This window comes from Apteryx mantelli, chromosome 10 (assembly GCF_036417845.1).
Source record: "Apteryx mantelli isolate bAptMan1 chromosome 10, bAptMan1.hap1, whole genome shotgun sequence".
NCBI classification, from domain to species: Eukaryota; Metazoa; Chordata; class Aves; order Apterygiformes; family Apterygidae; genus Apteryx; species Apteryx mantelli.
In genome coordinates, this window is record NC_089987.1 from 22,037,810 (window position 1) to 22,050,142 (window position 12,333).

Below are 12,333 nucleotides of genomic sequence, written 5' to 3' on the forward strand. Positions count from 1 at the left end.
ATGAGTTAGCAGAAAAATATCACACAAACATGGGATGTCCATATAAGCTGGTGGCTTGTTCTGTGCTATGGCCTGCGAGCAATAGCCCTACCCTGTCCCTGCCCAAGGTAACATTTAAAGGTATTCAAAAGCATATTGAGTTTGCCTTGCAGGCTAAAGTTGCAACATTAAGACACCTTTCTCATGTCTTCAGAGCCCAGGACAACTAACAAGACCCAATAAATAAATGCATTTTTATATTTGTACGTAATCACATCTTCCCTGTATATCGCTACAATACATGGCGGAGAGAAGCTCATTCGTTTCACGGAAGCAAAGTGTGTGCTATATGGTACGGCAGATAGCTTGCGTCCTCTTTCACTCTAGGTCTGATTGGATGTGTCCTTCATCCATGGAGCCGTTTTTATCTAAATAAAACGTTCAGCAGCAGCTAATGTATACCAATGAAAAGGAAAGTGTTAATCAATAAAACATGGGGCTCGGTGATGCTGTAAGTGTACTCGCACACGATGGAGCGGGAGAGGGGTGCAAGCTGTGGCGGTGGCTAGAGGAGCCCGGCGCCGCTCTGAATTTCCAAACGTGCGTGGGCTGCGCTGCACCCACCCCACCAAGGACTGCGGCAGTAGGACTCGGCAGCCCTGCTCTCTCTAGCGTATCTCCTGTGCTTGTTGTAACATCTACTAGTCTTGTACGTGCATTAGGGGGTTTGGGGAGTGCTGTCCCAAGGAGATGCCACTGGGAAAAGCCAAGGAAGCAGTCTGGTGTGTAACCCGATTTGCCTTTGATAACCCCATGACTCTTGGGTGTGCTTCGTCCTCACTACGCCTGCTCTCTCTGCTATCCCGTTCCTGGTTGAGAGATGGCCACGCGACCGGCGCGCGCACTCCGGCTTCGGCCTCTCGCGCCAATCACCACCAAGCTTCAGCACCTTCACAACTTTTCCTCGGCCGTCTGATCTTATCTAGCCAAACAAAGGCCAAAAAATGAGCATTTGAGAGACCCACCAAATTTGGCAGGTATGAAGCTTCTCTTGAACCGAGACAAAAAAAACAAAACAAAAACCAAGTTGAGAGTTGAAAGCAGCAGGGAACATGACAATTGGTTGACTTTGCCGTGAGCTCTTTCCACCATCATGAAACCATGTGGCGGACTTTGCAACTTGCTAACCGGTCCTATTTTCATTCCTTTTATCTCTCTCCTTTCCTGTGTCGTTTTTTGCATGACCTATAACCAAAAAGCTGACTTCTCGTTGTGTGTGCATTTGGACTTATGGCCCTTCTACTGGCAAGTAGCTAATGTTCTTCTGTGAGGCATGAGCTAACATCGATGGTAGCTGGCTGACTTGTAGTCTGGTTGTTCTTAGATGCCCTTTGTTACGTTTTTCCTTTCTTTTTTTTTTTTTTAATTACAGTTTTTCCTCCTCCTTTTTCACTTTTTTCCCTCTCTACCAGACACTTCTTGTTGAGCCATCTTCAAAGACAACCACACTAAAAAAAATTAAAAAAATTAAAAACCCAACAGCAGACAACAACACTAAACAAAATAACAAAACCACACAAAGGTCACGGCAAGGTCATTTCCAAAATTATGTCACCTTGATGTCTGCTTCCAACTCTGGATTAATTCAAGGATCTACCAGTCCTTGGTTAATGTATCCAATCAATTGTGTGCCTCACGCACTCGAGAAAGTAAAAAATAAATAAATAAATAAAAATTATGAGAACTTTTTAGAAAATCTGCATGAGCAACACCAACACTAGTTCTGACCAAAGGGCAAAATAACTTCCCATCCATGCATGGTGCATGATGATTTATATGAGCTGGGATCCTGTAAATTATATGCTATGCAAAATCAAAACAGCTCTGTATAGTTAAATGCCCTTAAGTTACTAACTGTATGTGAAATGTCATAGGGATTGCATCTGTGTACGTATACGTTCAGCTGTATGTATACATAAATTTATTATGTATATTGTAGCTTTTTTTGTTGTTGTTGTTTTCCTTCATAATTTAGTTATTTTAGATTTCCCTACATGTTGAACGTCACAGAGTCACCGTCTCTGGCCTGACGTGTTGTTTCCTTTCTGTTGCAGAACCGCATGCACGAATCACTGAAGCTGTTTGACAGCATCTGCAACAACAAATGGTTCACAGATACATCTATCATCCTCTTTCTAAACAAGAAGGACATATTTGAGGAGAAAATTAAGAAATCGCCACTGACTATCTGCTTTCCTGAGTATACAGGTAATGAGAAAGCCGTGTGTACAGGAATGCATAGCAAAGGGATCAGCTGGCTGCACAGAGCATCTCCTGTCCAGGCCGTTACGGTCAAGTATTGCAGGCACAGAGGCTAAAGACTTCCAGAGACATAGTTAGAGCTCTCCTTGGCTTCACCGCAAGTTTTATTTCAATAAATACCATAGGATCACCCCTACCACCTCCTGGTGGCTGTTCAGTGGCCCACAAAGTACGCAGATGACTTAAATGCAAGTTCTTTGCAGGCAAACAGCCACCACCGCTGCTCAGACACCTGAACTCGGCCTTACTGGTGGCTTCAACATGAAGCCACCACCTGCAGAGGTAGGGCTGGCATCACAGGCTATGTTACAGCCTCAGGGCAGGCCCAATTTGGCAGAAGTAGCATTACTCGTGAGTAAATAATGCCCAAGTTGCTCAGCAATACGGCCCCGCTTACTTTCGGAAAGACACAGTGAGCTTAACCATTACCAATGGGTCATTGGTAACTGGGAGAAGCAGTGGGTAGAGGGCACTGGGTTTGTTAGGCTGCCCACAGCCAGACACTACGTTTTGCTGTCTCATAAGGCACCACCTTCCCTGACCGTGACAAGGATCACTGTCCCCCCGCATGCTACGCGCCTGCCGTGCACTGAGAGGCTGCGGGCGCAGCCCTCCAGCAAGCCTACGGCAGGTCCCACAGAGCAGGTAGGCTGTCACAGCCACGGACACCATCAAACCTGGCTTCTTCAGCTCAAGCTGTAAGTTCATCACGTTAGCTCAGGAGGCCCCTGGTTTCATTCTCCGGCTGTTATCGAAAGAGTGGGCACTGCACTGACATCTGCCCCGTGCAGACACAGCACAGCCACAGCACAGCCAGGCCCTGAATTTTGCTGGGGAGCGCGAACCACAGCTATAACGATATTTGAAGATTGGAGCAGAGGCTCCGCAACAGGGCAGTGCTCCAGAAGCCCTCATTCGTGCTGGTTGCCTGGCATCTGACCTGCTAATGATGGGAATACATCACCCATGCAAAGTCTGCAGCTGCCCCCTGCTGCTTCCCGCTGTATCTCACTGTCTTCCACAAACCCTCATTATCATTCGGAGACTGCATAAAAATAAACTTTTATCGTCATGAATTATTTAAGCTCACTGGAGACATCCAGATGAATCAAGCTGACAGACAGAGAAGCAGATCCCTTTGTCAGGAAACATAGTTGTGAACCGAGAGTACCAAGAGTGTCACATTTCTGGGCAGGCCAACAAATTATTAACCAGAGCTTCCTATCTCCCAGCACTTGATTTTCACTGTGAATAGGCAAGAGCGATCCATCATTGCTCCTTTGGGCTGAATGGTAAATGAACATGGAGCTGAACGACTCTGGCTGAATTCAGCAGACCATCTGCAGGCTTCCTCTCCGGGGAAGGTTTGGATGTTTGTCACTAGCAGCACATTTCAGCCATCTACTCATCCCCTTGGTCCAAACAGAACCAAAATATTCCTGACATGTTTGCCTAAAAATATCTAATAATGGAAATTTCACAATCTTTACAGTAGAAAGCTCACAGTAATGCTAACCCCAATTTTTTCTGCTTGCATATTAGATTGCTGCTTGCCCTCCTTTGGAAAGCTTGTAGAGCAGCTGATCACCACCCTCTTCATAGCAGCGCTGTTATATACTGGGAGATTATCATACCCTCTTCCTTTTTCCCTTTTCTCGATAAACAAACACGCATCTTTCACCCTTTCCTCACAGATCACATTTTGTGGACCTGATGTTGTTAACCTTCACTGAGGTCTTCCAGTAACCCCACTCTGAAATAATATTCTTATGTGCTTCTGATGGCAGAGAGACTAGAAAGACAAGGAATGGAGTTTTAGATATAACTTTTCATTCCCAAGCTATCCCAGTCCAAGAAATGAGTTCACCAGGGAAAGCAGACCCTCACAGATAGACAGCCAAGCACTCTGCTGAGTAAGCAGAGGAAAACAAGTAGAGTTCAAAGCTGGTTTTGAAGCACTTCCGTCCCAGGCTAGGAACCAAACTAAGTCCTCCCTAAAACTCAGAGTGCCCCAAACATGCTCTAAATTTCACTAACCCTCAAAATGCCATTCTGGAAGCTGAGAATTATCAAAATGTAAGGGACTGTCCACAGACCTTTTTTCTCTTACCAAATCCACGTGTGGGCAATCAGAAGAGAGTGGGAATACTCTTCCTATTCAGTCCAAAATTTCCGTGAGTGGGGAGTGACCCCCTCGGAGGCAAGGCTGCCTGGCAACTCCAGAACAGCCCCAAGAAGCTGTACCACCACGGAGGGCTGGGATGGGGTACAGAGCAGCTAGTTGAGACAGACCTGAGCTGCCAGGTTATCCTATTTCATAACACGCCACTGGATCCTGATCTGTTGTCCACTAAAGCACTGAAAGTCTTTCTGCTGATTTAACAGGGGGTTGAATCAGAGGTGAAGGACGCAGCTGGAGTCCGGCATTCAGCAACACTGGTAAAGCTCAAAGTTAGTACGTGCTAACTTTAAACCTGGGCTTTAGACCCAAGCACACACGCAAGCTTGTTCACCCATGCTTTGCTGAACATAGCTGCTCTGCAATGAAGGAAATGCAAAGGAGGAAAAGCTCGGAGGATCAAGCCCTCAGTTTGCCTTGCAAATACCATGGAAAGCAAGCACCAAGGAAACACCGACAGTCAGCCTTGTGAAAAAGCAGCATTAAAATTGCCCTGGAGTTAAAAAGAAATATTTGATGAAAGCCTATAAATCAAACAGGGGACTTCTAACATCAAATGCTGGTTACACAAAATGCTTTTAATAAAATGAAGTTTCAGATGTCCGCTAGTCTTGCTGCCTGACGGAGAATTATTAGGAGACTGCATCCACAAATGTGCTTTCTGTATGCTGGAGCACTGACTGTTTCCATCTCCTTAATTTACTCATGCTATTAACTAATCCACAATACTCAGCAAAGCAGCAGCAGAATCCAGGGCACATTTTAAACAGAGCTGGACTTAGTGATCCCCTGTTCCCTCAGAAGGGATCTAGGATCTAAATCCTTGTGTCTTTGAATGACCAAGTTCCTTTTTGTAAAATACCCTCTTACTTATGCACAGTGAGTGGATCTACTCCCACACTCTTTACACAGATCTTAGTGCAACAGCCTGCCCACAGCAAACATTGCGCTGAATTGTCTTATTTCAAGTGTATTCTCAAGTTGCATGGTCTTTATGAACTTTTTTCAAACAGTAATGGATGTACAAGCGAGTGCAAGTGCTTTGCCAAATCAACGGCTTCAGCTACAGCAAATCTCAACTGCAAGTAGACCTTCTCTGTGGCTTATAACAATATCTCCCATTGATAAAGCACCATCGAGAGAGGGATCCAAGAGCATTAGTGGCTTCAAAAACATGGAGCCTTCTGGGGGTTGGGGTAACCAGCACGTAGCAGTACACAGCAATACCATATGGCTGCACTCCACTTCAGGGCACAAAATTAAGTTTAGTAGATCTAAACACTGGCCCAGGTGAAGCCATGTGTGTGTTAACCAATTTCAAGTCTGGCTGAAGGACAATTTTCTCTTTTGCATGACTGCTGTTAAGCTGTTTTAACAAAAAACATGACATGTACAAGCGATAAGGTTTGGCCCAGACGTTTATACACATCAAACCCAGAAACTCCTTAGCCATAGCCCTAGCAGAGGGTACTGCAATATTAATTCATCAGAAAGAGGGACATTTGGTGTAAGTGTTTCTTTGAACAACATCTTCTCTTTGTCACACAGGCTCGATCTTTTCATGTCCTTTTCTCTTAGCAATTCAGGGAAGGGAGGGCACAGTTATAAGTGCAACGCTGAATTCCTGGGCATTTTAGCTCAACTTCTCCATCAAAAGCTGAACTTTGGATCAAAGTTCAAAAAGGCAAAAGTGGGCTGTGGTAGATGCTGCTTCGCACCCTACGGATGGGACTGCTTTAACGGGCTCTTTCTCCTTTCCCCTTGGCTCTCTCGTAGGCCCAAACTCTTTCACTGAGGCAGTGGCTTACATCCAGGCTCAGTACGAGAGCAAGAACAAGTCCCCCAACAAGGAGATCTACACTCACATCACCTGCGCCACCGACACCAACAACATCCAGTTCGTGTTTGACGCCGTCACGGATGTCATCATCGCCAACAACCTGCGGGGCTGCGGACTCTACTGAGCCCCGCTCGTCTCCCTCCTCTCCTCGCACACTCCAGGAACGCCCTCCGGTCCTGCGGACAGGTTCTCTTTCTTTCTCTTTTTCCTCCTCAGAAGATGATGAAGAAGGAAGGCATAAATCCCCCTTTCTGGCCCAGAAGCCTTTGCAGCAAGTTCTGCTTTCCCCCAGCCTCCCCCCTTTTTTTTTTTTTTTTTTTTTAATTTTGGGTTTTGTTCATTCCCGTGCTGTCTCTTTCTACTCCTCCGTTCCCGGAAGGCAGCCAGTTCACAGTGCTGTAGAGGGAGCTAACACAGTTCCCACAAAGTGCATTTCAGTTGCCAAAAAACAAAAATATCTCATTTATAAAAGAAGAAAAATTCAAAGCCTTAAAATATTCGTCAGCAACAGCGTAGTTTGGAACAGAAACTTTTTCCTTAAAATTAGAGGATATTTTTAAATCCTATTATTTATCTTTTTTAAAAAATTACTATTCCCTGTGGAAATACTAGACAAACATCATCATTTTGAGGGTACCTTATGGCTCCAGTTCCTATCCCAAAGCTGGAGGGGTCAGTGTTGAACACAGCCACAGCAACTTGGATTTATATTATAATTGTTTTTTTTCAGACAGCTATTTGAACAAGTAAAACAGCCATATTGAGTTGTGCTGGTGTCTCTAAGTAAGACAGACACAGTAACAAAATCTACTAAGCGTTGTCTAAAAGCATTCATTACTGATAACAGTTTTACCTCAAGTTTCCAAAATTAATGTTAAAGTATGTCTAGTGAGTTCAGTAACCCACCTCTTACCCAAGCCTGCCTTTACGCGCTTCACTCGATCCCACAGACCTACTGCACCAAGCAGGGCGGTCGCGAGAGCTTCATTTTAACCCCTCCAGCGTGACAAGCCCTCAGCAGCAGGGCTGGCCCGTGTGCCACTGGGTGCAGCCACCATGCCCTGGTGCGCCGCGGGCTGCACGACTGAGAGCAGTCATGCCGCCCCGGGGGTTGATGCTCCTACAGACACGTAGCATTTCTCTCCAAGCTTCAGCCCTTAAGACAGCTGGGTGCACCAGAAATGTTTAGCCTTGGCCTCTAGCACCCAGGGTTGGACATTTCATTACCAAAAGCACACAGAGGTGGTTTTGGAAACCTTGTCAAGCTGGGGTGACAGCAAGGCACATGGGAGCCGCTTGGCTCTTACTTGCCCCTTGGCCACCTAAAGACCCGTATAAACCTGGCGTTGCACTCCCAGAGTCCTCAACTCAACCAGAGACATGCCACTTGCCCGTGTTGTCTCTCAGCTGTGCAGTCAGAGGAGAAGACAGATTTCGTGTCTTCAGTCAGGTCAATTCTTTACCAGTATCTAAAATGAAAGGAATGGTTTGTACTCTGCCTATTTAATGGAAAGGGAAGGCTCAGGGAACTGATTTGATCCAAGTGCTGGAGTAGGAAGGAAAAGCGCAAGGAAGAAAGGGATGGAAGAAATGGTAGGAGGGAAAGGTGTGGAAAGGGCAAAGGTAACAGCCAGCAGAAAAAAACACGTAGGCACAGAGGAAGGACAAACAAGGCTGGTTGAGGACAGGCTGGGGCGCCTGGGGCCATCAACAGCCCGCTGTCCCCAAGAGCACCGGGTGCCGGTGCGACAGGGATAGCTGGGGCGAAGGCAGAGAGGGAATGTGAGCGGTCAGGAGTGCCCCTGCTGCCATCGAGAATGTGGAAGAGCCTGTAAGACTCCATCCCAAAAGCTTGTTTGGTGACTGCAGGCGACAGTCACCTCCAGGTCCCACTCTGCGTGGCATCTGGGGGCAGGTAGGCACCTGCTGATGCCTCCCTCTTTACTGTGTTTCTTCAAGTTCCTGATCCTGGATGATGTGAGCCTTTCTGGGACAGCCACAAGTGGAGCTGTCCTCTCTTGGGAGTCAGGGATAGGGGTTTCTTTTAGATCTCACAAGGTCAAAGTTTTCTTCAGTGGCATGTCCAAGAAGGTGAATATCTGTTTTCTTACTGTGCTCATCAAGGAAAGGTAACATGAGAGCAGGCCAAAGTAACACGGCACAAAGGCAAGAGGCCGGGCGAGCTTCAGTGGGCGAGAGTCAGTGAAAGAAAGAGGTATGGTGGGAAGGGATGGAGAGGACTGGAGGGGGGAAGTTGGGCCAGTTTGGGACATAAATTGCAGAAGGGAGACAAGTCAGCAGCAGAGAGGAAGAGGAAATGGGAAGAGAAGGGCCCGTGGGAGGCCAGAGGAGCCTCCCCATCGGAGGTTTGGATCTGCCAGGGAAAGCGCTTGTGGGACATCTGGGACAACCCAGTGACATGAGTCAGGAGCACCCCAGGACAAACAGGGCACTGCCTTCAGAGAAAAACCAAGGTGGCTGTCACCCATCAAGCCTGATCACCGCCCAGCATGGTTTAGAGCCGTGTTAATAATCCCCTAAATAGTGTTACATTATAAAACAGTATTTAGTACTGTACAGTCAGGACTCACTGCTGCTGTGCTGGACACTAACAGCAATAACACCAAGTCTCTCTGCCTCACTCTGCTCTGGCAGAAGGGAATAAACCACCTTTCTCTTCACCATCTCAGCCTTAAAATACCTCCGACAGTCAGCTCCATGGAGAGCTGGCTAGCAGCAAAGCTAGGAACCCCTTGCTGCTCCTTGAAGCACAGGTTCCTACATGCTCTCTGCACATCTCGTTTCCCAGGTCCCAGCACCTCTCTCAGCTCCACTTAATGCCAGCACACTCTGCTGTACAACTCTAAACCAAAGGAATAATAAACACAAGGCCTCTGCACATAAATGTATTTGTTTTAGCTTAGGATTTTCAAAGTCAATAGGAAGCATGTGCCTAATTCTCTTTGGCTCCTTAGAAAGTACCAGCCACAAGCCCCAACCTTGAAAAGATTTACATGCGTGCCAAGACGAAAGTCAAGGGAATGACAGTAAAATGCAACAATCAGTTTGTTTTTGCAGGAAAAGGCATTTAGGAGTTTGCATATATAGGCAATACCAAAAAGAGATACACATGACTCAGACCCCCTCCCCCAATTTTCACTCAATCCCAAACCAAACCTTCTTTTTGCATGTCCTCTGCTGACCTCAGAGGTTGTTTTACTCTAGATGAAAGTTGTGCTGCTGTCTGAAGCTATCTAATTAATTTGATTAATTGATCGCAAAGCAATTAATTGCTTTGCTACTCAAGACAATAAAAAAATGGCAATTGGATGGTGCTTCTGCCCTGGAAAGAGGCAGAACATTGACTGGAGTGATCCAGAACAACAAAAAAGAGTCCTGGAGTCTGGCCTCGTGCAGATGTCTAGGCAGGCACCGGGAAACTGGTGTCACCCATGACACGTAGCTTTTGGGTGATGTAAATTTGCACTGACTGGGCTAAAAAGGTGAATGCTACATTTGATGCGCAATCTGTATGCAACTACTAGACCCAAAATGAAATACCAAACCTGTACACTGTAGAGCACTAATGAATTACTCTGGCAGCAAAGCAGGTCTTTACTAAACTCTACCAGAAGAATTTGATCGGTAGCACTAGGCACTAAAAGACTTGAGATTTTTTGTATTTCTGCCCCTTGCTGTGGGGGAAGTTTTATTCTATTTAATAAGTAATAAACACTGTTCCCAGGGAAGGTAGCACCAGGCCAAGACTCAAGGAGTTTCCAGTATAGAGTGCACAGGAATCTTTTGGTGAAGTAAATTTAAGTTAACTCAAACGCAAACTCTTCTAAATGCAACTATCTCACCAGTCCCAGCACTGTGCACTTCCAGCATTCGCTGAGCTGGGTTCAGGTAACCTGAGCTCAGAAATGTGGGCTGGCAGGTCTAAACCCTTGTCCCTCCCCTACCCTCCCGCAGCTTTGCCAAATTCCCTGGCCCCTCTGCTTCAGCTTCCTAGGGAGAAATTGGTTATAATCAATGCCTGGTGCTCCACAGGGATGAAAGGGAGAAAAGGGGAGGAGATGTTGATATACTGAGCCTTTTCTTTCATTTTCTTTGGCATATTGTATGTCTAAAACTTCATTTCAGCTGCTGCTGATGACATTCCCTCCCTCACGTAAGTGTCGTGAGGATTAACTGACAAAGGTTTGAAACAGCCTTTGAAAGATGAAACGCTTTGAGTGTTAAACACTACTGTTTTTCCCACTTGATGGCCTTGTATAGATTTTTTGTCTCCAGAAAGCCTGCCAAAGGATTACTCATCTCTGGAAGCCTGCATTCCTCCCAGGTCTTTTCTGACAGATATGCCTTTTGCAGACAATATTTTGTCCAATGCTTTTTCTTATTCCTACATAATGGCAATCTTTGCAGGAATTGCCTAGAAAAAAAAACCTTGAAATGCATCCCACCCGTTCAAAAGTCCTCTTCTTCATAACCCTTCGGGTTGTGAAATTGCAACGCTCCAAATCCAAACCCCCGGGCCCCAGAACTGCTTTTAATTCATAGTCACCATGTAGCGGGGATATTGCAAGTGGTACAGCTGCAACAGAAATCATGCTGGGGCATGGGCCACATATTTTAAAAGCACGATGATTCACGCATTTGAAAGAGCTACATATACACCTTGCTGCCCTTCAAAGCTAATGTGGAAATTTGCACCTTTTTCAGAAAGCCTGCCAATTGCTTGAGAAATATAGAGTTTTCTTAATGACGCAAATCAGTGGTTCAAAAGCAGCATCCAAGGGGCATCACGCTAAAAGTGGCATTAACAGCTCGCGATGAGCTTCAGACAGCAGCAGAAAGAAAGCAAGCAGAAGAAAAGCCCTCCACTTGCCCCATCTGCAATCTCTCTCGGACGCCTGGATCCATGAGACATAAAAGCTATGCCAGTTTACATCCACTGAGAGTGTAGCCCTGAATCTAGGGAAATATGCAATTAGCTCAGCGGTGTCTTTTCCGTGAAAAGGGACTTCAGGTTGGGTGAGGTTCGTGCTAAGTGAAATACCTGCAAAGTATTCCCAGAGCTCCGAACAGCCTCTGGAGAGGAAACTCTTTAATCAGGTGTATTAGTTAGATGCTAAAATCAGACATTGCAAATAGCTCCCTTATTTAAAGAACAATTTGAATAAAACATAGAAGTCTGCAGATGAGTTTTAGGATGGTGCAGCTGCGCTGCCAAGCACCTGAGTGTGCATGCTCCTTGCGTAGGGAGGCCCTGCTCCTTGGGAAGGTGCAAGAGCTGCTCTCGTCACGAGAACTAGCAATAAACACACAACGAGAAAGCACATATTAAAATACAGCCACAGATTTCCAAGGCCAGTTTGTCTCTAGCAAGTAGAGTTTGCGCTCTCGCTTTTAGATATGGCCCGAGGAGCCCAGTCTAGAGTCAAGGAAGCATGAAAGATCCGCGAGGCCATCTGGCCCGTCCGTCTGCTAGCACAGGACTGTTCCCTACTGCCTCTTCCCCAGCGCAGCGTCCGATCCAGGCTTAGTGAATGGGTCAGGTAGCTTTCCACCACCTCCCTCTGAGAAACTCTTCCAAATCCCTCTCTCTCTGGAGTTTTGCATAATTAGCTTTTTTCCCAGTTTTCCTCCCATCAACTCTCTGGACAGGTTCAGTGGTCACCTTTGGTCAAGACTCAGCTAATAATATCACCAGCTTTCCCAGGCAGGCGTAAACACACAGGGCCAAGCTCAGCTTGACATTGGCACACACTGTGCTTAGCGCCCAGCTGGCCACCTAGTAGCTCCACTGGAGGAGAATGGCCTCATGAGAGAAGGCGATAGTATCTCGTCAGTCAATAGGATTTTGTTTTAAAGGTCACTGAAAGCCTGTTACTCGCTCAGGTTAATAACTTAAGAGCTGAATCACCCTCCAGACTCGGAGAAGGTGCCTTTCTTCATCTACATCACTCGCGAGCGAGTTTACAATTTTCTGAGTTGCCTAAAGTTAGTC

The 12,333-nt window shown here is 46.2% G+C and overlaps 1 protein-coding gene across 2 annotated transcripts in view; it reads left to right on the top strand.

Moving 5' to 3' along the window:
* Positions 1 to 12,333, top strand: part of GNAO1 (G protein subunit alpha o1) — a 165,974-nt gene that overhangs the window by 142,777 nt on the left and 10,864 nt on the right. Inside the window, exons 7-8 of one of the 2 annotated variants that reach the window (XM_067302667.1) lie at positions 2,094 to 2,247; positions 6,257 to 6,492. The exons of the other annotated variant lie outside the window; for it this stretch is intronic. Of the exons in view, the coding sequence (XP_067158768.1) occupies positions 2,094 to 2,247; positions 6,257 to 6,444 (342 nt within the window). The 3' untranslated portion in view covers positions 6,445 to 6,492. Of the gene's footprint in view, positions 1 to 2,093; positions 2,248 to 6,256; positions 6,493 to 12,333 lie in introns of those variants that run through there. 2 annotated transcript variants of the gene reach the window in all.